This window comes from Urocampus carinirostris, chromosome 4 (assembly GCF_059441175.1).
Source record: "Urocampus carinirostris isolate Australia breed hairy pipefish chromosome 4, RoL_Ucar_1.0, whole genome shotgun sequence".
In the NCBI taxonomy this organism is placed as follows: Eukaryota; Metazoa; Chordata; class Actinopteri; order Syngnathiformes; family Syngnathidae; genus Urocampus; species Urocampus carinirostris.
In genome coordinates, this window is record NC_142352.1 from 40267498 (window position 1) to 40291637 (window position 24140).

The following is a 24140-nucleotide window of genomic DNA, read 5'->3' on the forward strand; positions in this document are numbered from 1 at the left end:
TTTGACCTTTATTTCTTGTTTTTTTAATATGAAAAATGGTTCCAAAACAAGGTGCAAGCAGTTGTTTTGTAAAAACGTCCTACAATTCTGCAAACAAGGATCCCAACGTATTTACTTTTGGCACGGACTTCGCAGGGTGAGAGACAAGAAGGGTGCTTGCGCTCTCTGCATAGCTCCACCCATCCCTACCGCTCAATCACATTGCTTTGGGTGCTCTTCTGGCGTTTTCTCATGTTTACAGTTTTCTATGTGGATTTTTATCACAATGTGTTTCAAAAAGTGAACACGGATTATTTAATGAGCTTCCATATAGATGATTTCCTAGCGACCTACTGCCAAAATGGGGCCGGTTGGTGTGACACCCTAACTGTAAACTGTAGTTAAAACTGTATGTATACTGGACAGTACTACATGGAACCTTAGTGTTGGTATGGCTTCGTGAGTACTTCAATAGCCTTTGTTCATTCAAGTTAGGAACACCTTGGAGAAAATATGCGGTGAGACAATTTTGTCACTGAGCCATACGTATTTATGAAAAGAGCCATAGGTTCCTGACCCCTGAGCTATTTGTTTTTATCCTTACCATACAAAACTGATGGCAATGTCAATGAACAGTCAGGGTAATTTAATTATCCTGGCTCCAGAGAAACCAAATTTGTGTCTTTATCTTAAAAAAATTTCGCAAGGGCGTATTTGTGGTTTCAAACTGACTATCGTTCACGTGTTCTGTTGGAAAATAACTTGAGTTTCTTAATGTATGGCATATTTACAAAACATGTAGCCTGCTGCATCATTTCATGTGGTTGGTGAGACAATGCTGAGAAAAGCACAAGATCAAAATGAGCTGCAGTTTTAAATATGTCCACTGGATGTCGCCAAAGCTAGCCGTCACTCCTAATTCAATTTTTTTTCTTTTACAAGGTTTTACTCAGGTGATAAACACTACAAAGAGACTACATCTTGAAGAAAATATCAAGGGGGGAAACCCTCAATAATCGTTTTATAATCAATTTCGAGCCTCCGAAAACACCTCCAGCTAAGGCACACATCTTGTGCTTTTAATTTACTAGTCCTGCCTCCATGAGAATTGGTTATCTACCTTGTGGCCCCTGACTTATGGTAACATGAAAGCTGCAAATATAATAATAATAATAATAATAATTTCCTTGTATTGTCATTCTGTGTAACAATGTACACAGAACGAAATGTCGATTGCATCTGACCCGATGCAGCCGCAGCCAAGAGAGGGCGCCGCCGACCACTTTTTAAGTCTTAGGAATGACTCGGCCGGGGCGCGAACCCGAACCTCCCAGTCTCAAAGCGGGCGCCTTACCATCTAGGCTACTGAGCTGGTATTCAGTGTGTGTTTGACTTGGGCACATTTTGCCCATCGTTAAAACAGATATATTTAGTTCAAGCATGACATACCATTCTTCTAAAGCAGTTTCTCAACTTGTGGGTTTCGCGGACCCGTTGTCAGCGGGTCGTGAGCCTTTGCCTTGGCTAAATGATGCAAAAAAAACTATAACTAAAGGTCATTTACACTATTTAACTGTAAATGGCGGGAATGTCCTCCTGACTCAAGTTAAAACTTGCCATTTCACATAAATGAATGAACCTTTTTTTACCATTAGGAGATGCTACACAATACACAATGTCCTTTGATAGGGAATGTTATTCCTTGGAGTTGTTTTTGGTTTACTGGTCTTTATATATGATATATTGTACTATATCTGGTTTAAACTGTAAGTCTTTTTATTCAACTAGAGAGTGGAATTTTTTTCTTGATCTGGATCTTTGCTTGTAATTAGGGTGGGATGGTGTTTTCTGATGTCAGACCAGTTAAAAACCATTGGCCTACAGTACAGGGAATTATGAACTGTTTGAAATAATTGTGTGTTAGCCCTAAAACATGTTGATTAAAGCTTATCATAGGAAAATATTTAAGATTTATCTAGGTTACTGTTAATCTGACTCACTATAAATGGTATGTAGTATGTGCTGACTTTCACATAGCGTGATTCATTGATTCTAAATACAGCCAAAACATGGTACTCCGAGTGGTTGTATGTATGTGCAAGCGCATCAAGTTAGTTGTTTATTTGTACTCTTCTTCTACAAGAATATTTTCAATTGGGTTGTACAGGTAATAAGTTTCAAATGTTTTTTCTTCTTATATCCCCCAAACCCTGGCATTTCAATACATAGTAGGTGCTTAGACTTTTTGTATCCACTGTGTAACTGTGTAAGGCTGCTCTTTTTTGTTTTTGGTCTTGTTATTTGTCTCCTTCTAATACTGTAGGTTTTGATGGGCATTTTAAAAATTTCTTTTATTTCCTCAGACACGTGATGACTTTCTTGGACAGGTGGATATTCCTCTCAGTCAGATACCAGTAAGTTGTAAGTCATTGTGTGTCACCGTGTTTGGATTTCTTCTCTGCACAACCGCAGATCTCTGCTTTGCCCATGTCTTACCAGCATGTAAATATGAACACCCGTAGCGTTGGTTCTGTTCTGCATCATTGTCTCCAGTCATGGAAACACAGTCCATTGTGTTTGTGTCACCCTCCTACGTTCACTAATAAACTCCCACATGTATATGTGATTTTTAATGTGTTACTCAAAAAATAATTGTCCTTGGGTGTATACATTTTAATTAGAATATAGTTATTTATTTATCCTTGTTTTCAGACAAATAGTTCCACCGGGCCTTGCTCATTTAAGGATTTTCTGCTTCACCCTAGAAGGTTAGTGTTGTGTTATCATGCATATGTCATAAAGCTTTTAATTTTACATACACCAATTAAATTAATGTTTTACCCCTTATCCCTCTTAAAAATATAACAAATATAACATATTTTTTATTATTTTTGTGCAGTCACAAGTCCAGAGTTAAGGGTCATTTGCGTCTCAAAATGTCCTACATGCCAACAAACCCCGCTTCAGGGGAGGAACCGACGGATCAGACTGAGAACACAGATGTAAGTCTGGTTTAGATGCGACTACGATGTCTTTTACAAGACGCAATACAACAATAGAACAAGCTCTTTTGATGAACAAAGCCATTTTCTCCAAGCCTTATGTCAAAATCTCACCATAAAGAGATTTCAACACCTTTAACATTGTGTTGTTATTTAAAGCTTACCTTGTTCTCCAAGTTAAACACCAATCAAGCTATCCATATTAAATTTAAAAACATTTACATTATAGGAAAGAGATTAATGCATCCCTATGTTTGACCCTTTTCAGCTTTGTCATCCAAACATTTCAGTTTAATTCACAAGCTTTTTTATGAATACACGGCAAGGGCAGCATAAAAGTGGAACACATAATAGCTAAATGTTTGTTTGCAGCCTCAATGGGAGTTTTTGGAATCTCACGACATGTCAGGCCCCATGCAGGCTGAACAGACAGTTGTTCTGCCACCTGGCTGGGAAGAGCGCCAAGACAATCTGGGAAGAACATTTTATGTCCACCACGAGAGCAGGACCACCCAGTGGCGACCACCAACATTACAGTTAAGACCCAATTATGATGTAAAAATTCTGATCCTGGACATATGCAATGGTTTTGATGGTCAGAATGTTTATTTTTCAGTGACAACAATGCAGATACAAGGCGACAAAACAGTGCAAGACAAGGGGCACAGAATTATATTACACGCAGACAGATCTCAGACCCTGATGAGTCCAATCCACGGGATGAGGTATTTCCTTTTATATTTGTTGTTCTATCAGTATTTTATTAAGATAGTTTGTATTCTTGGTTTTGAGAAATTATTTTCTTTGATATCCTTATAATTGCAGAGTAGTATTACTGTATTTGTCAAGAACAAAATTTGACTGAAAAAATATGACATGAAGTGTCATGAGAATAATTCAAGGAATTATTTGGCTTTTTTCAATACTATGTAAACTTTGATGTATTTATTATACAAGACTAAAATAGACGCATAAATGAATAAATAAATGAATCAAAAATATAAAAATCACTTTTCAAACCACAAATTGAAATATTGTTTTACCACTTTTGTCGTCATAATTTTTATGTGTTATTTTGTGTCTGTGTGTATATACAGTATAACATATGGATAACGTGTGTATATATATATATATATATATATATATATATATATATATATATATATATAGGCAGCATGGCAGCGCAGTGATTAACGAATGTGCGGAACAGTTCTGAGGTCATGAGATCGAACCTTCCTGTGTGGAGTTTGCATGTTCTCCCCGTGCTTGCGTAGGTTTCCTCCGGGCTCATGCATTTCAGGTTAATTGGCCGGTCCAATTATCCCTAGGTGTGAATGAGCGAGTGAGGTGTCTCTCTGTGTGCCCTGCGACTGGCTGGCAACCAGTTGAGGGTGTCCCCTGCCCACTGCCCGAAGATAGCTGGGATGGGCCCCAGCCCCCCGCGACTCTACTGATGATAAGCAGATAATCGATGTATGTATATATATATATATATATATATGTATATGAATATATATATATGTGTATATGTATATGAATATATATATGTGTATATATATATGTATATATATATATATATATATATATGTATATGAATATATACATATATATATACATATATAAATTCTCAGAAAATTAGAATTTTGTGATAAAGTTCTTTATTTTCTGTAATGCAATTAAAAAAACAAAAATGTCATACATTCTGGATTCATTACACATCAACTGAACTATTTCAAGCCTTTTATTATTTGAATATTGCTGATTTTGGCTTACAGCTGAAAAAAACTCAAAAATCCTATCTCAAAATATTAGAATACTTCCTCAGACCAAGTAAAAAAATTATTTTATAACAGCAAAACTAAATCAAACATTTGAAAATGTCCATTGATGCACTCAGTACTTGGTTGGGAATCCTTTTGCACGGATTACTGCATCAATCCGGCGTGGCATGGAGGCAATCAGCCTGTGGCATTGCTGAGGTTTTATTGATGCCCAGGATGCTTCGATAGCAGCCTTCAGCTCATTTGCATTTGTAGGTCTGGTGTCTTTCATCTTCTTCTTAACTATACCCCACAAATTCTCGATGGGGTTCAGGTCAGGGGAATTAGCAGGGCAATCAAGGACAGTGATGCCATGGTCAGTGCACCAGTTACTGGTGGTTTTGGCACTGTGGGCAGGTGCCAGATCATGCTGGAAAATGAAATCCTCATCTCCATAGAGCTTTTCAGCAGATGGAAGCATGTAGTGCTCTAAAATCTCTTGGTACACAGTTGCATTTACTCTGGACTTGATGAAACACAGTGGACCAACACCAGCAGCTGACATGGCTCCCCAAACCATTGCTGACTGTGGGAACTTTACACTGGATTTCAAGCAACTTGGATTTTGCTCCTCTCCAGCCTTTCTCCAGACTCTGGCGCCTTAACTTCCAAATGAAATGCAAAACTTGCTTTCGTCTGAAAAGAGGACTTTGGACCACTCTGCAACTGTCCAGTGCTTCTTCTTCATAGCCCAAGTCAGACGCTTCTTCCGTTGTCTTGAGTTCAGAAGTCGCTTGACCATGGGAATACGGCTATTGTAGCCCATTTCCCGGACACGTCTGTGAACTGTGGCTTTTGATACCTGGACTCCAGCTTCAGCCCACTGTCTTTGAAGCTCCCCCAAATTCTGGAAGCGGCTCTTCTTCACAATTTTGTTAAGGCTGCGGTCATCTCTCTTGGTTGTGCAGCGTTTCCGGCCACATTTTTCCCTTCCAACAGACTTTTTGTGGATATGCTTTGAAACTGCACTCTGTGAACAGCCTGCTCTTTGAGAAATTTCTTTTTGTGTCTTACCCTCCTGATGGAGGGTATCAATGATGGTCCTCTGGACAGCAGACAGATCAGCAGTCTTCCCCATACTTGTGATTTAGTTTACTGAACCAAGCTGAGTGTTTTTAAGGCTCAGGAAACCCTCGCAAGGTGTTTCGAGTTAATTAGATGATTCAGGTGATTAGTTGAATAGCCTACTTGTATACTTTTTCATGATATTCTAATATTTTGAGATAGGATTTTTGAGTTTTCTTAAGCTGTAAGCCAAATTCAGCAATATTCAAATAATAAAAGGCTTGAAATAGTTCAGTTGATGTGTAATGAATCCAGAATGTATGACATTTTTGTTTTTTTAATTGCATTACAGAAAATAAATAAAAAAAAATATTCTAATTTTCTGAGACAGTCCTGTATGTGTGTATATATATATATATATATATATATATATGTGTGTGTGTGTGATCTTATTATGTCCTGCCTTTTTTGTCTAGGAATGGGAAGTTTTTACAGAGGACGAAGTTGACATGAACCAGAGTAACCGGCTAACAACGTCTTTACCTGAAAGTGCTCCAGAGATGCAAATGTTGACTAATGAGCTAAGAAACCTCTACAGTACTGCAGTCCCAGCTCGTGAGCACCAGTCAGTGAGTCATTTCTTTGTTCCATTCCTTGAAGACCGGACGCACCATTCTTTTAAAACCAGAGAGTTCCTTCTTGGAACACATGCTATATGAAGGACTTGGCTACCTGTTTAATATACACCTATGTTCATAACTAAGTTTATTACCTTTAATAATGTCATCATTGGTAATTTACTGTTTGCGAAATAATTTATTGAATGCACTGATTATCTTATTGATTCCTCACAATAGTTAGGAAACAAATATTTAACTCTTCTGTGCTATAATTCTCTACAATTTTGAAACGGTTTTCAAATTTTGTTTTTTCCCAGAAATGAAGATGCCCCACTTTTAGTAAGCTCTTTAGATGTTATATTTATATATATTTCTAAAAGGGCCATGTCCACATACATGTGATCAGTGTTGGTTAACCCCCCCACCCCACCCCCACCCCCCCAAAAAAAAAAAACTGACGAGAGCCATAATTTTATCCATATCTCTAAAATGCCATTATCCACACGTATGGGTCAAACTTGTCCTCTATGATTTCCTTCTCTCTCCTTCGCAGGATCACTCAAGTAATGCTAGCCACTCCATTCGCACAAGAAGTTTTCACGCATCAACATCAGAGGAGCATCCTGTTAATTCACTGGTATTTCCTTCCTGTACTTTCTTCAGAAAATGTTTCAACCCTTTGTCAAAATTGTTTTCATTGTTGGTACTTTTGTCAATCTGGGATTAATGATCATTTAAAGCAGGGGTATCAAACTCAGTTGAGTTGGGGCCGCTAAAGCCAGGGTCCGGGTGATGTTGGGCTAAATGGGGGCTTTCCACACAAGGGACAGTGTTTTATATTTGTCCACTAGATGTCTCTGTAATGTGTAGTGCAACCAAAAATGAGGAAGACCACAAACTACGGAGACTGAAAATGAACAAAAATCACCCTTATTTTACTACGGTAAGCCGTTTACATTGAAAGACAAAAAGAAGGGAATCATATTTTTTTAAAGGAATAAAAAAAGGGAAGAAACAATGAGAAAAAGAGGCAAAAAAGGAAAACGGGATTAAAAATAATGGTAGGGGAATACAAAACAAAAAAAGGAAACTGTAAAAACAGAAAAAAGGAAAGAAAGATTAAATAAAGAAAAAATAAATCAATTCCCTCTTTCTCTTTTAATTTTCTTATTTTTCTCTATTTTCATTTTTCTTTTCCTTTTTTTTCTTGAGTTTGACTTTTTTTAAAAAATGTTTTTCTTTCATTTGGTCCTTTTTAAAATTTATTTGTATTTTCTTATTTTTCTTCAAAAGTAATAAGGTGCATTTTGGTCACATTGAGTCTCTATTTTGTCTTCTTCCGTTGTGCTTTTTAGCATTCGTTTTCGGTTGTACGACAGAATAAACCATCATCTAGTGGTCAAATAATACACAATGTCCCTTTAACTTTCATACTAAGCCAGGAGCCTCAAACTATCATCCTAGCGGCTGTATTTAGCCCCTTGGCCGTGAGTTTTAAACTCTGATTTAGTGTAATTTCATATTTACGTTAAACCTTTGTTATACCCACAAATACTAAAAAAAGAGAACACTGAAAAATGCTGAAGCTTAAACAGGCCTTTCCACCAGAGTTCTTGGCATAAGGCAACTCGCTGTTTCATTATTGGCAGCGATGGCATGAAAATAAAGGTAATAGAGTGATGGACAGTACTCCAGTACTTAACCGATTTTCTTACACATATGAGTAATCAATACTGTCTTATTTCTGATCAGTTTTGCATTGTTTTTTTTTTTACCATGGAGCCACTGCCACTGTATTTGAGATACACTTTGATAAGGTACTTTACACAGATTTTACCCTTCTCCATTGTGTCAAGTCATATGACAGTTATTTTTTCACTATTAAAAATATGGATTCTTATGGTGTTCACCTTGTTTTCACGTCATTCAATAGCAACCTAAGACCAAACCTGGTCTTCCTCCAGGATGGGAAGAAAAGAGGGATAGCAAAGGAAGACGCTATTACATCAACCATAATAACCGAACCAGCTCATGGATAAGACCCCGCTTGCAGGTACTAGGCTGGGAATATAGCAAAATTCTTGGCTTCCTAATGAAAAATACCTCTAGATAAGTACAAAAAAGAAATGCATTGAAAGGCCTCTTCATTCGTTCAAATTTGTCAGGCTTGCTGTAAAATGTTTTTTTTTTTCCTGACAGAGAACAAAATCAACACCAATGGTTACAGAAAATAACTCTAGTACATCTTCTGGAACATCTGGGGCCCCTGAAGCATCTCCCCAACACACTCCCAGCCCGGAAGCAGCATTGGGATCCGGCTCCATGCCAATCGGATGGGAGGTCCGCAGTGCTCCTAACGGGAGGCCCTTCTTCATTGATCATAATACAAAAACTACTACCTGGGTGAGAGTTGCAGTAAACAATGCTTTTCAAATGTTCTTTTCAAGGTTCTCTGTAAATTTTCCAAACACACAGAGCTAATATTAGCTTTTCTCCATATCTACAATTTTTTGTCGGTTTACGTTCTCACTCGGGCAGCACGGCGGCGCAGTGGCTAGCGTGTGTGCTTCACAGTTCTGAGGTCATGAGATCAAACCTCCTGTGTGGAGTTTGCATGTTCTCCCCGTGCTTGCGTGGGTTTCCACTGGGCACTCCGGTTTCCTCCCACATTCCAAAAACATGTATGTCAGGTTAATTGGCCGGTCTGAATTGTCCTTAGGTGTGAATGAGCGAGCGTATTGTCTGTCTCTGTGTACCCTGCGACTGGCTGGCAACCAGTTCAGGGTGTCCCCTGCCCACTGCCCGAAGACAGCTGAGATGGGCTCCAGCACCCCCGCCACCCTACTGAGGATCAGCGGTGCAGATAATGGATGGATGGATGAACGTTCTCACACTAAGTACTTGTTTATTTTAAGCTATTCTTTGCTCTGGCATTTTAATAAGAGTAGAAAAAACAGGTTTCTCAGATTACATCAGGATATTGTAGGTTTCACGGAACAAACCAATCGGTACATAAATGCATGGTGACCTACGGGTGTGCTGTGATACAATAAGAACAGTTTAGTTTATCACACTACTGTTTCCTCTTTGATTGAAACATGTTTGTTTGTTTCTAATCAGAAAGATCCTAGACTTACGACTCCTGTTCATGTGAGAAGGAGACCCTCGCTTGACCCTTCAGATCTTGGCTCATTGCCTGTAAGTTCATGCTGTGGATCTATAGAAATTACTTTTTTTTATGTTTGTGTGAGGCTTTGTTGACATTTTCTCCATAGCCTGGTTGGGAAGAGCGGGTCCACACAGATGGGAGAATATTCTACATTGATCACAGTGAGCATTACAACTGATCTGAAATGCATCGCATCAAAAATACATTTTGGGGTTAACTAAAAGCCCTTTGTATGTATCTTGTAGATACTAAAACCACACAATGGGATGATCCTAGATTACAAACATCTGCAATAACTGGACCAGTAAGTTACATTTGTGCCACACATTTGTACATAAATAAAGAAAAAATTCAAATATTGTTTGCATACCATAATGTTTGTTTATAGGCAGTGCCTTATTCCAGAGATTATAAACAGAAGTATGACTACTTTCGCAAGAAGTTAGAGAAACCGGTGAGTATTTTTCACCTTTGCTTACCAAGGTTTTTATGCAATTATTGTGGAATAAAAATTTTACATCTAACTTTGTCTCAGATTAACATCCCAAATAGGTTTGTGCTAAAGGTGAGACGAAACGCAGTTCTAGAGGACTCGTACCGTCAAATCTTGATAGTTAAACGGCCTGACTTGTTGAAAGCAAAACTCTGGGTGGAGTTTGAAGGAGAAAAGGGTCTGGACTATGGAGGTTTGGCCCGTGAGTGGTTTTTCCTCATGTCCAAGGAGATGTTCAACCCCTACTATGGACTCTTTGAATATTCTGCCACGTGAGTCTTAAAACATCCTGAGTTTTGTATAAATGTATTCATTGATCACATGTGACAAAACTAGGGCTGCGGCTAACGATTATCAGTTAATTATTATTTGATTTGTTGATGAATCTGATTTTTAAAAAAGTCCTACTCTGTTCAAATATTAAATATTTCGACAGATAAAATATTCTGTTGTTTTGTGCACAATTTTTCTATCATATAAATCAGTAAAAAGTACAAGTCTTTGTCAAAAAGCTTTACACAAATTGTAAAGGCCAGACTCTTACAACAGACGTACACAGTTATCGGTTGATTACTTACACATGTTTTGGTCTTGTCCCGAACTTAATGACTTTTGGATTGCAATTTTTCAAACATTAAGTAAAGTCCTTGGCCTCTGAAAAAATACAGACCCACTTCATTTCTCTTTTTGGATTCCCACAACCGCTACAATCTAGACCAGCACAAACTGTCATTTCTTTTTCAACCCTACTTGCGAGGAGAATTATCCTCCTTAAGTGGACCCATACATCCCCTCTGACACACAACAGATAGATTAAGGAAATATTGCAAAATATGAAGCTTGAGATGATCAGATTTTCCCTTATAGGTTCCCTACAAGCTTATCTCCAGACATGTCAACCCTTTTTTAACACATAGACTCTCTGCAGTTTGAGGTAGATGATCATGATTTCTAAGCTGTAAGCCCAAACCCATGTTTTATTTTACTATTGAATACTATTAACGTACTATTGATTTTTAAAATATTTTTTGTAATTATTTTAAATTGTTGTTATATATGGAATGTATATGTTTTTTATTATTCTACATCTATCTCTCCTTTTCTTATTTGATTTATTTACCTAATTAGTTTTCTTGATGGTGCGAATGTGTTGTTTAGGTTCGAAGTAGCATATGTTCACAATGCTTTTTTCAATGGTTTTGAGGCACCCCCTGTCTGACCAAAGTGGTACAATCATTAAGGGCAACTTCACAACGAACCAATGAGGAAACTCGTTGCCAACGCTTTGAATAATCGATTTTATCGATCCGTTGTTGCAGCCCTAGACAGAACAATTAAACCCTAATCAGAGAGAAAGTATGTCTACAGATAAGAATAACTTTAGTGTTGTCTGTCCTACAGGGACAACTATACGCTGCAGATTAATCCAAACTCGGGTCTATGTAATGAGGACCACCTAACTTACTTCAAGTGCATTGGCCGTGTGGCAGGCATGGCGGTCTGGCATGGAAAATTGCTTGATGGTGAGTCAGAGTGAACTAAGACAAAATTAGGAGATACACTTTCAGAAATGCGGGATATTGAGTTTTGAGTTGAAATTCCAGGATTTCAATTAGACAGACTGATTGGGTTAGGGATATAAAATTGGTCTAGTCTTCGTTCGCAAAAACATAATACGATGCCTATATTATAATTATTTTTGAGAGCCCTCACCCGCTTGGTTCAGTAAAAGCGTAGCGAAGCCAACTTCCTAACGCGTTATGTGGATAACAAGAAAAGCAACCAAGTGAAGCTACAAATAGAAATAAATAAGAAAAGTACCTTTATTGAAATATATGTAAATGAGGGAAACCAACAACAAATACTGTAGAGCCAAATATTTTTGACGTTTGTAGTTGCAGTACTGTACCTTGATAGTCAGCCCAGAATGTAGTAGAGATTGCTAGGACTATAGCTAATTGATTTAAAAACTCACTACCAGGAATTAGTGTTTAAAAATATACATGTTTGGCTTCCATTAATATGGATTGAAAACATTTGCAACCTTCTGCTGATTTAAGATAATTTTTGTCAAATAAAGATCACGCGTTACTGATTCAATATTAACCTTTAAAAAGGATTTTAAGGAAGTATTTTTATTAAATTAAAGATCAAAATTACACTTTTGTTGGTATATAATAACCTTAGTTTACATTTTAATTCAATTTGACCATCTGTAAAATTTTGATGTCCTATATCTATAAATGTCAAGGATTTAGTGCTGTTTATGCAACTCAACTATAGTCTGACATAGACTATGGAAATTATAATTGGACTTGGCATTTTCTCATATGATAAGCATACTGGATTTCTAATGAGAATAGGACAATGCCTCAAAGTTTAGGTCAACTGGTTGAAGTAAGTACAAATCCAAGTAAATAGAACGAATGTCTATGGATTGTAAGTCTTGCAAAAAAGTAATTAAATATGGCCAAATTAAGTTAACCTGTATTTGATCTCATCCTCACATATTTTTCTTTTTTGTAATTAGTCTTGTTTCTTCATATTGGTTATGAATATTAGGACTCTATAAAATCCAAGTTTCTGACCTCATCTTATGATTCTATATCTAGCTTTCTTCATCCGACCTTTTTACAAGATGATGCTTCAAAAGCCCATAACTCTTCCGGACCTGGAATCTGTCGTAAGTGTCCAACTTCACTAAGTGTCCATAATTAAATTCTGGTCGAGTGAATGATACAATTCTTGACTGCTTCTTTAAGATTGAAGGCATGACTTTGTTTCTATCTAATTAGGATAGTGAATATTTCAATTCACTCAAGTGGATTTTGGAGAATGATCCAACTGATCTAGATTTGATGTTCACCATTGATGAGGAACTTTTTGGACAGGTCAGTTCTTCATAATGCTTGCCTAATAAATACCTTATATTGTATTGCTGTAGTTCCCTTGTACAGTAACCTCTTGTTCTTTGCGGGGTTTGCGTTCCAAAAAAGTTTCAGGGTAGTGAAAACACGCGAAGTAGAAACATGATTTATTAGATATTGGGGACATTTAATATGTAAGTCTGAAACAAAATAACAACTACCTTGTGAGAGCTGTTGCGTAGCCTAGCTGCAGTAGGCCGGATCAGCGGCACCGCTCATGCTTTTTCTCATGATGCCGTCTCAGTCGGACCCGATAACAATCCACAAGGCACCTTGGGGTGATCAGCTTTTTCGCTCTTTTAACTTTCATCATATCCAATATATTGGACAAATTCCTTTTCAGTGTAATGGGATTCTAGAATTGTAGCTGTTGCTGTTTTCGTTTGTTTTGGTGGACATATTAGCTTGTGCGCCCACCCGGCTGTTTAACTGACCATACACCAGTCTATCACGGTTGGCACAACATCTCACACACACACACACACACACACACACACACACACACACACACACACACACACACACACACACACAAAGCCCTCCGCAACCTGCCCCCACGATAGCATTTGCTATGTGTTGTCTGCTGCAAAAAACACAATGCATAATAGAAATCCGTATCGAAACCGCAATACAGCGATGGACTACTGTCTCTTTTCCCATTTTCCCTTACTAGACTCACCAGCATGAGCTGAAGCCCAACGGTGCAGAGATTGTTGTCACAAATGAAAACAAGAAAGAATACATCCAGTAAGTAGAGAAAAAAATCAGTTTTGAACAATTCCTAACTGGTTTTGTCTAATTGTATACATGTTCTCATCAACAGTCTTGTGATCCAGTGGCGCTTTGTAAATAGAGTCCAGAAACAGATGACTGCCTTCAAAGATGTAATAACATTTTACACTGACCCAAAAAACTTGCAAGGATTACATATAAAAAGTTTAGATTGATAATCTAAATGTATATTTATTTCCAGGGGTTCTTTGAGTTGATCCCACAGGACGTGATCAAAATCTTTGATGAGAACGAACTTGAAGTAAGTTTGTTATCAACCTCTTTTCTGATTTATTTTAGAATTATAACTATGATTTGACGAATTGAATATTTTGTTTTTCTGCCTACAGCTGCTCATGTGTGGTCTGGGAGATGTGGATGTTAACGATTGGAGACAGAACACTAAGTATAAGAGCGGCTACAGCGCTGACCACGTAGTAATCCACTGGTTCTGGAAAGTAAGTGCAGCCACTAGGCAAGGAAACCCTGTTGATTATCTGCATTCTTATATTTTATGTCGAATAGATTACTTTTTTTGAAATCCTCAAAAATGCTCAAATGAAATGTTGTGTTTTCGTGGTTTCAAAAATTGCGTGTGAATGCTTGAAACTGTTGCCATTTTTTCGGCAATCTGACTTGATGCACCACGCATTTAATGAAGAAAAATTAAAGAGGTCTGCTTAAAAATGACACCGACACTGCTCTCTTCACAAGAAGTCCGGCATAAATCAATCTATAGCTCTAAAGTTTGATGTTGAAAACTTATGTCTTCTTTTAATAATACTGGAGACATTGGATATTTGGCTTTAAAATTCCTTGAGAAGTGCTTAAATTTAGTCATGAAAAAGGTGTATGAGCCCTGTAAGTAGAACAAAAACATAAATAGAATTACAACCACGTTAATGATTATTGTAAAATGTTTTTTATTTTTAAGTCTGTAATTTTATCTTGCACTTTAAAATAACTACTGTCTTTTGTCTTTTTCGTAGGCAGTGTTGTTGATGGATGCGGAAAAACGAATTCGTCTGTTGCAATTCGTGACAGGAACTTCCAGAGTTCCGATGAACGGTTTTGGGGAACTCTACGGTGAGAATTTGTAACATACAGCTTTTTGGGCCTTCAAGTTTGACATTTTTTTTCAATTTCAAATCCTAAATACCCTTGTGATTGCCCTTTTTTTTGTCCACTATTTGATGAATTTTCCAGGATCTAATGGGCCGCAGCGGTTTACCATTGAGCTGTGGGGAACACGTGAGAAACTACCGAGAGCACACACATGGTAGGCAATCTTCCTAACTAATCATGTCCTATAAATCTATTAGCTTTTACAAAGTGGACAATACAGTGTGACATAAAATTAATTTCTGCTTTGCTTTGTAATATTTCTTTGTAATTAACCCTTTAACCTTCTGACGGCCCGCCAGCAGGCTGTCAGACTGTTGAGAAGCAAATACGTGTCTGTATAATGTCACCAGTCACTGAAATAGGTCATGCCACATATAATTGGAAAGCTTAAACTGTCGGGATTCATCATTCAAGATATGCTGACCATTTCAAAATGTACGCGTCAAGGAACCGCCCAATCAGTCTGAAACAAGATACCCAGAAACTATAAAGCTCACCTATAAGTTCCCTGGTAGTCAGCTCATGAGATGATTCTCTGCAAAATAATTATACGCAGATGTACAGGGGATATTCAAATTAAACCCCAAAATAGACGTGCGTGATGCCACTCGTGATTCATCTTTACGCACCATTATTACGCGCAAGTGTGCACAATAGTGAGAGAGATACAGAAAGAAGTCCAACATTTACAACTCTTTCAAGACGGCTAAAAATATGGCTAAGGTAAAGAAACCAGTTGCTGAAGTTTTAGTGCTATTAACTGGTCGTCTAGACCTGCCCTTAGAAAAATGTGTAAAATACAATGTTTAGTTTTTCAGATTGTGATCAAAATTGACAAGGTACCAGGTAAGGCTTGAAGCTATTGTCAGCCCTGTTTTCCAGCTAAGGTACCCATGCTACACTCATCTGCAGGCTTCTTATTGCAAAACCTTTTATTTTTGTGTGTTCTAACTTGGGTTACTCAATGTTAGTAGAATTTGCAGTAATTATTTTAGTTTGGCGCAAAACTTCAGTGTGTTACCTTTCAAAAGAGACCAAAACAGTCCATATTCTCCAATTGGTTCAAGAACAGCAATCAATTTCACTTTGGGTATGTCTTGGATTGGGATTTTACTGGAACGTCAAGGGGGTTCACAAATATTTTGTTCTAGTCAAATTTGCCTTTTTTAACACTGATCTTTTAAATTTCAAGTTATTGTGTGTACTCTGCTTTTCTGGCTGCAAGCAGACTTTACAGCGTTGTGAAAAGTCTGTGAGACTATGTATTGACCGGAGTTTTTAAGGACATTCCAAAGATTCATAGTACAGTATATAATGCTAGACGGCTGGTTTTCTTTATTATATGTGTCATGGTCTCCACACTCTTATCACTTTTGCTGAGCTTCAAGCAAGGTTTTTGGTTTTATTTAATTTAATTTAAATATCATGCTAGGTATAATAAATGCATTTGTTTTGACCTACCAATATTTTTAAAAATGTTTGCATGATAGTTCATTTATTTTTCTTATTTTTTTAAATAAATAATGTTCTTTTTTAAAAAGTGCTAAATAATATACACCGTCCTTTTGATAAATGTTTAGGCAATGGTTGTACTGTACTCTTATGTTGTGGATTTTTTGTTACTTGAACAAGATCTTTTTGATATTTTGAGTATGTTGGCTCTCTCTACTGGACACATTTTGTACCTTGCCATGAGAGGTATGCAAAGCACATGCATTGAACGTGATACATATATAGGGAAACAAATGTATATTTATTCATATTTTTTATATTAATGTATCTTCAGAATACCATTATGGCAACTATCTTTCACTGGTTGTGCAATACTAATATGAGACAGTTACTGCTAAGTTATCTGATGTTGAGTGGTAGACACCTCAATATTTATGCGAGATTTATGAGCCTGGATATGGTGTTTTGTATTGTAAATTGGCATGCAGCCTCCAACTCTTTATCTGCCATTTTCATGTAATTATTTTTTTGTTTGTTTGGTTGTTAAATCCATAATGTCTAAATCAGGGTTTGGCAACCAAAATCTTTGAAAAAAACATATTAGATCAACAACACAAATTTGTGTAGAGATGTAAAAAAAATCGGTATCTGATCAATTTTAATATATCTCTTTTTTTTCCCACCAAGCTTTAACCGTCTGGACCTTCCACCCTACGAGTCCTTTGAGGAACTCAGGGAAAAACTTCACATTGCCATCGAGAACGCACAAGGCTTTGAAATCGATTGATCATTTGACACTGAAAAGAAGCTGAACTGTGCGGGATGTTGTCACTTTTTTTGTCATATTTGGCAAGTGCGAGATGCACGAAGGACCGTCTTGTCAAGCAAGGAACAACAGGTGTCATGTTCCTTTTATTCTCGTGAAGTTTTTACAAATCTCAGTCATTTCATCTCATGTGAAATGACAAACACAAACAACGAGACCAGAGCCATGTCGGGCTTTTTGGGGTCTCTGGACTTGCCCCAACCCCCAATCCCCCCATCTGCCCAATCAATTATATCATTATTGTGAACCATTGAAATTAATTTTATTTTTCATCTTAAGTACATTCAAGACAAACTTTATTTTTTTATTGGTCAGTTGGGGGCCGAGAAGCGGGGGACCCTCTGCATGCTTTGGCATTATTCCAACCCTGCACGAGACATTTATGTAACCGGGTGATACTTTTATTGTCACTTTATTAATGGAAGGTCATGTAAAAAGTACAGTATTAATCATGTAAATAACACAGGTATTCTGGGTCCAGGGGTATAATATGTAGTATTAATTTACAATTAAAATAATTTAAAAAGAGTAAAGTCATCAACAGTTGTCGCCTTCACATGTTTAATTCATGTATTGGCCATGGATATAATACAGCACAAAAACATCTGAAATCGTCTGCCCTCATTTAAATTAATATGCATGTAAATCAGGTTTATCCTTCCCTCCATTTTGTTTGAAAATTGGAATGTGTATGTTTTTTTCTTTTAGTCTGAGAAAAATGGATCCTTTTTGAAATAGAAATTCAACCATTTTTCTCACACTTTATTTTCCTCTTTTATAATTATACCAGCAAAATCTGTAAAATGCTGCAGTGCCACATTTGAAACATGGTACCGGAAACGGGTTAATGGATATTGGTGGCTGCTCCTGGTGTTTTGTGTTTTTTGGCCACGCGGGGGCAGTGGTAAGACATGGATAAACAACAGTACGTGAAGAATCACTTGTTCTCAATTGGTTTGACTTCAGGACCCACCATTCTATCATAACGACAAGCTGCGACCCAAATCAATCTAGAAGAAATCAATATCTCAAACATATCCGATAAAAGGATTATGGAGTATCGGCACGGCAGATGGGTGGTTAGCAGCCTCACAGTGCAGAGGTGCAGGGTTCAGATCCAGCTCCCGCAGCCTCTACATGTTAAGTTTAAAAAACACGCAGGCACGGGGAAAACATGCATGTCAGGTGAATTGTTCGGTTCAAATTGTCCCTAGGTGTGAACGGACGAGTGAGCCGTCTGTCTCTGTGTGTCCTCCGACGGGCTGGCGACCAATTCAGGGTGTCCCTTTCCCACATCTCAAAGACAGCTGGGATGGGCTCCAGCACCTCCCGCGACCCTAGTGAGGATACGTGGCGCAGAAAACTGATGGATGGATTGTGCAGTTTGAAGTGTAGATAGTAGAATATATCCCCTTTCCCCCCCAAAAAAAACAAAATGACCAGAAAAACAAAATGACCTCAAGTACCTTGCATGTAAGCCATTATTGCATATAAGCTACCACCTTAAAACTGATTTTAGATAGCCGCATACGAAAAGAAATTCAAAATTTTAACTAAGTGTGGGCCTAAACATTGATAATGAACAATTATGTAATTAAAAAAAATACACTGGTAAAGAGTAAAAAACAAAATGTTCTAGCTATTTACTCTGCCTTCCAGCAGCGCTTCAATGGCAGATACTCGTACAATAGTTTCGTTTTTCACAATAATATATTTCTTTGACTCAATCCTGGTTGCCACTATTTTCCACCTTTACTTCCCCTTATCATTTACTTTCTTGGGAACCATTATTATGGGAAGAAAAAGGAAATGAAACCAACAAAGCAGAAAATGAGATTTGTTCTCTCTCAAATGCCCTGATTGATGAAACAGGTAGAGGAGATCATCGCCATCTGCTGTTGAAGAGTGTAAATGACCCCCTGTTTTTATTCTTCTTAGCAGGACTTTGCCAAGGCAAAGGCCCGCTACCCACTGAAAAGTGGCTCCGTGACCCACCAGTTGAGAAACACTGCTTTGAGTAATGCCATAGTAATTATCAACATGGACTCTGACTTTGCCCAAGCGCTTTAAAGCACAAACACTGAGAAAAATCCTCTAATTCCTTTTTCGCTTTTCTTGTCACCTGTATTTCAAGGCATGTCTGTATTTCCATTAACACCACTCTGACATTGAAGTTTTTTTGCCTCTAAACTGAAAATAATCAATATTTCTTCTAATACCATGTTTGAAAAAAAAAACTTTTAATTGTATAGGTGTTGTGACAGTACATTATTCATTCCTAGAGATTTTACACACTAAGGTATAATGTGTATACGCCTTAAATACAGGAAATGTATGAGTTTTTTACAACTAAGCCAAGTATATAGCATGATGCATACCATAATGAACAAATTGCATCAATACAAGGATTAGTTTGGTGCTCTACTATTCTGTCTTTGTGCAGATAGATACATGTTCAACTGTATGCAACATTACAGGGGAACTGTTGCCTCCTACAAAGGGATGCCATTTGTTTTGGCTGCAGAGGTCGAAGTTAAAAATAAAGAAGTCATTGTTGCTCAGCTACATAACCCGATTGTGATTAATGCATACCTGTCAACCTCCACGGCTCCATGCCCTTACAAACTGTCGTATTTTCCCTTACAAAATACAAAATAATTTTTCACAATTTTTTTTCAAACGTGTTTATTTATGTAGTTTAACATGTTAAATTGTACATGTGTTTCGTTATATCATATGAACTGTTAATTAACATTTTGTTGTGAGATCCTGAGTTGCTCGACATGAATGAGGTTTATTATAAAAAAAGTTCAGAAATTAAGTAGTTTGGACGTTCACTGTAGAAGGAAAAAATACATGCAAATAGAATTATGTTAAATAATACATTTTCTTTTTCAAATTATGAATTCATTTTCTGCATTAAATTATTGTTGGTAATATACAGATTAAAGGGATAACCACACACTTGTCTTTTTTCATTTTCTCATTTTATAATTCCTTTTTTTCTTAACTTCTTTATACAACATAATAATTTGTAATATAATGCATCAAAGCAAGTGAGCCGTTTGAGAGCCGGCTCTCTTTAATGAGTTGAGCCGAAAAAGCCGGTTCTCTAAAAGAGATGGACTTCCTTTCACTACATCAAACCGCTCGCTTCGTTTGCAACAAAAAAAAAACGATACCGAGATAGAGGCTTCCACGGTGAACTCGTTTGACTTGATTGATTTGCCGTTTCGTGATAGTCGGTGTATACCGAATGGTACCCATAATTGAAAAATTTGCGTTTTTCTGTACAGATTTTCTTGTACATCGTACACGTCTTAAAATGCATAATGAACGTACTTTGTACGGCAAAACCGTACAGGTTGACAGGTATGTTAATATCATGCTTTGTGCTCATTACATTCACTTTATTATGATTTTTTTTTTTTGCTGGAAAGTATCTAGCAAGACAATTTTGCAACACATGACTGAATCATTGACGGAATTATGATTGACAACTTTACAAAGTACACTCTTTATTCAAGACGGACTAATCGTTGTACAGGTAATACAATTGCACAAAATCTATTGTTCTTGTCACGGACAACAAAGTTACGTGAGGCTTGCACTTTGTTCGTATCGAGTCTTATTCATGAACTCCCACCTGCACACCTCTTGAAACGATCTTCTCTTTCAAGTGCAACTATTATAATGTTTACATGTGAACATTGGTGAAATCAAGCACGTTCTTGCGTTTCTCATATTGAAAATGATATCATGCTTTTTTGTCACATGTATCCTTTTGTCTTCTAACTCTGAAAAACAAATACTGTTAAATATGCATTTGTTTATGAGACTTCGAATAGCTTTTTCAAAATGTAAATTCAAAAACCTTGAAGCGGAGAATGAAATGCATCTTTCAAATTGAACTGGTAGCCTGGCGAGGAAAAATGACATTTTTGACTAATAAAGAAATATGAAAGCAAAAGTGTGTTTTATTCCAGCCTGAAAGATATAAGTAGTTTCCAGTTGTTTACTTTTATATACTTTAACTCGAGTAGAATAACGAGAGTGTACTAGCAAAATTACCACATCTTTATAGTGACTGAGATAACTTGGATGTTCATGAATTTGTTTTTATTTTTCTTGTATAACAGTAATAAATATTACACATTTGAAAATATTAATTAGCAAAAAACACATCCTACGAGTGTCTTAAATCATTTTCCTGAATTTGAGAATGTGGAGATGACTAGTACATGACCCTCAAGCTATATACATAACAATATGTACTACTGTTCAGACTTACAGTGAAGAAAATAAGTATTTGAACACCCTGCTATTTTGCTATTTCTCACACTTAGAAATCACGGAGGGGTCTGAAATTTTCATGGTAGGTGCATGTCCACTGTGAGAGAGATAAAGTAAAAAGAAAAATCCAGAAATCACAATGCATGATTTTTTTGAACAATTTATTTATGTGATATAGCTGCAAATAAGTATCTGAACGCCTGAGAAAATGAATGTTAATATTTGGTACAGTAGTCTTTGTTTGCTATTACTGAGGTCAAACGTTTCCTGTGTTTTTTTTCACCAGGTTTGCACACACTGTGGGATGGATCTTGGCCCACTCCTTCACACAGGTCTTCTCTAGATCAGTCAGGTTTCTGGGCTGTCGCTGAGAAACACAGAGTTTGAGCTCCCTAAGATTTTCGATTGGGTTCAGGTCTGGTAACTGGCTGGATGATTCCTCACCTTTTTTGGAATCATTGAGACCCCACGAAGTGATATCTTGCATGGGGCTCCACTCCGATTGAGATTGACCATCATTTTTAGCTTGTTCCATTTTCTAATGATTGCTCCAACAGTGGACCTTTTTTCACCAAGCTGCTTGGCAATTGCTCCGTAGCCCTTTCCAGCCTTGTGGAGGTGTAAACTGTACACTGTCTCTGGTGTCTTTGGACGGCTCTTTGGTCTTCGCCATGTTACAAGTTAAAGTCTTACTGATTGTATGGGGTCGACTGGTGTCTTTATGCAGCTCAGGACTTCAAACAGGTGCATCTGATTCAGGATGATAAATGGAGTGCAGGTGTATTTCTAACGGGCGGATCATCAGGTCTTTCAGGGTCAGAATTCTTGATGTTAAAATATTGTTTTGCAGCTGTATCCCACCAATAAATTGTTAAAAAATCATGCATTGTGATTTCTGGATTTTTCTTTTTAGTTTATCTTTCTCACAGTAGACATGCACGTGTGATAAAAATTTCAGACCCCTCCATGACTAATTACTAAGTGGGAGAAATAGCAAAATAGCAGGGTGTTCAAATACTTGTATTCTTCACTGTATGTATATGTATATATATATATATATATATATATATATATATATATATATATAGTAACTATCAAAGGAGAACGTGTAGAATTTGTCCAGACCTACAAATACCTGGACAATAAACTGGACTGGACTGCCAACACAGAGGCTCCATGCAGGAAAGGTCAAAGCCGACTGTACTTCCTTAGAAGGCTGGCGTCCTTCAACATCTGCAAAAAGTTCCTGCAAATGTTCTATGAGACTGTTGTGGCAAGCGCCCTCTTCTATGCGGCAGCGTGTTGGGGAGGCAGCGCCAAGAAGAAGGATGCCTCTCGTCTTAATAAACTGGAGAGGAAAGCGGGCTCTGTTGTGGGCACAGAGCTGGAAAGCCTGACAACTGTAGCTGAGAGACAGGCAGTGAAAATGCTGCGGTCAATCATGGCTAATTCATCACATCCACTACACAGCATCATCTCCAAACGGAAGAGCAGCTCCAGCGACAGACTCCTGTAACAGACGGACAGACTGAGGAGATAATTTCTTCCTCATGCCATGAGGCTCTTTAACTCCACCCGGGGGATTAAAAGCCCACATTAAACCACACCCCCACATTGCATATTACCGTATTTTTATTACGGTGTGTATTTTATATAGCACTATCTAAATACTCTATATCAAAACGTTACATTGGGTATTTATGTATTATATTCCTTTTACTTTATTGTTGTTTTATTTTCAACACAGGGATACTGCTGGAAGTGTGAATTTCCCTACTGGGATAAATAAAGTATCTATCTGTCTATACACACACACACATTTTTTTAAGCACCCTGTATTTTCACTAGATCGTTACTGTGCTTATTAGGGCTGCATGATTAACCGAAATCTAAATGATAATGCATCATGACGTTGTGCGATTGTGCTATCGCAAGACATTGCCTTCTTTTTCCGGGATTTATCGTTCCATGTCGTGAGTGATGCAATATTTGGCCAACCAGAACTGTCACTGGGTAATGACGCCGGACAATAAGAGGCAAGTTTTAACGGCACTAGCCAATAAAGGCCTTTGTAAGCGGCCTAATGATGAGCAGACAGCAACCCTAACAAAGCTCCCCAGAAGAGGGCGCTGTTTTCTTATGGTTAAAGCATGTCAATGTAAGACTCCACAAAAAACCTGCACAGAAAATGTACTTTTCTCTTAGAATTGAAAATCCCGCCTTAATCGCATTCCAAGTGTAAAAAATTCGCAATTGGGTATTTTAGGGTAACTGGGGTCCTAGCGCTTACTTCAACTTTCACATGTTTCCTGTTACCCAGCACGTGCTCGTCCGCAAGGACCCTTCCTCTTCTTGGTGGTGGGAACCTTTTGTGTGCTGGAGCCATAATTTCTTCAGCCCCCCTCAACTCCCTTGATGTGGCACTAAAACAACCCCTCTACCCCTTCGCAGGGGTCAGGGGACAGGTCACCCACCATTCAGGGCGACCTTTAGGACACCGCTGAGGTCAGGGGGGATGGGCAAGGGTGGCCCTGCTGTCCACTGGCATACTGGTCCTTCTCTCCCTTCTCTCCCTTTCTGCCTTCTTCTCAACCTTTGTGTACCCATAACTTTCTTTTTTTCTCTCTCTCCTTTCCATTCCCTATTTCTAACTCTCTC

General features: G+C 37.7%; 1 protein-coding gene across 3 annotated transcripts in view; it reads left to right on the forward strand.

The window, feature by feature from the left end:
• The window catches only part of nedd4a (NEDD4 E3 ubiquitin protein ligase a), a 37708-nt gene extending 16549 nt beyond the window's left edge, over positions 1–21159 (forward strand). For all 3 annotated transcript variants that reach the window (XM_088334539.1, XM_088334540.1, XM_088334541.1), the window contains 24 exons: positions 2343–2393; positions 2692–2747; positions 2879–2981; positions 3354–3517; positions 3598–3706; positions 6283–6435; positions 6980–7063; positions 8360–8479; positions 8626–8829; positions 9547–9624; positions 9702–9756; positions 9841–9899; positions 9984–10049; positions 10131–10360; positions 11490–11611; positions 12701–12771; positions 12884–12979; positions 13689–13762; positions 13839–13899; positions 13989–14048; positions 14137–14244; positions 14776–14872; positions 14993–15065; positions 17051–21159. In XM_088334539.1, the coding sequence (XP_088190665.1) occupies positions 2343–2393; positions 2692–2747; positions 2879–2981; positions 3354–3517; positions 3598–3706; positions 6283–6435; positions 6980–7063; positions 8360–8479; positions 8626–8829; positions 9547–9624; positions 9702–9756; positions 9841–9899; positions 9984–10049; positions 10131–10360; positions 11490–11611; positions 12701–12771; positions 12884–12979; positions 13689–13762; positions 13839–13899; positions 13989–14048; positions 14137–14244; positions 14776–14872; positions 14993–15065; positions 17051–17150 (2394 nt within the window). In that variant the 3' untranslated portion in view covers positions 17151–21159. The remainder of the gene's footprint in view (positions 1–2342; positions 2394–2691; positions 2748–2878; positions 2982–3353; positions 3518–3597; positions 3707–6282; positions 6436–6979; positions 7064–8359; positions 8480–8625; positions 8830–9546; positions 9625–9701; positions 9757–9840; positions 9900–9983; positions 10050–10130; positions 10361–11489; positions 11612–12700; positions 12772–12883; positions 12980–13688; positions 13763–13838; positions 13900–13988; positions 14049–14136; positions 14245–14775; positions 14873–14992; positions 15066–17050) is intronic.
• Positions 21160–24140: the final 2981 nt, after the last annotated feature.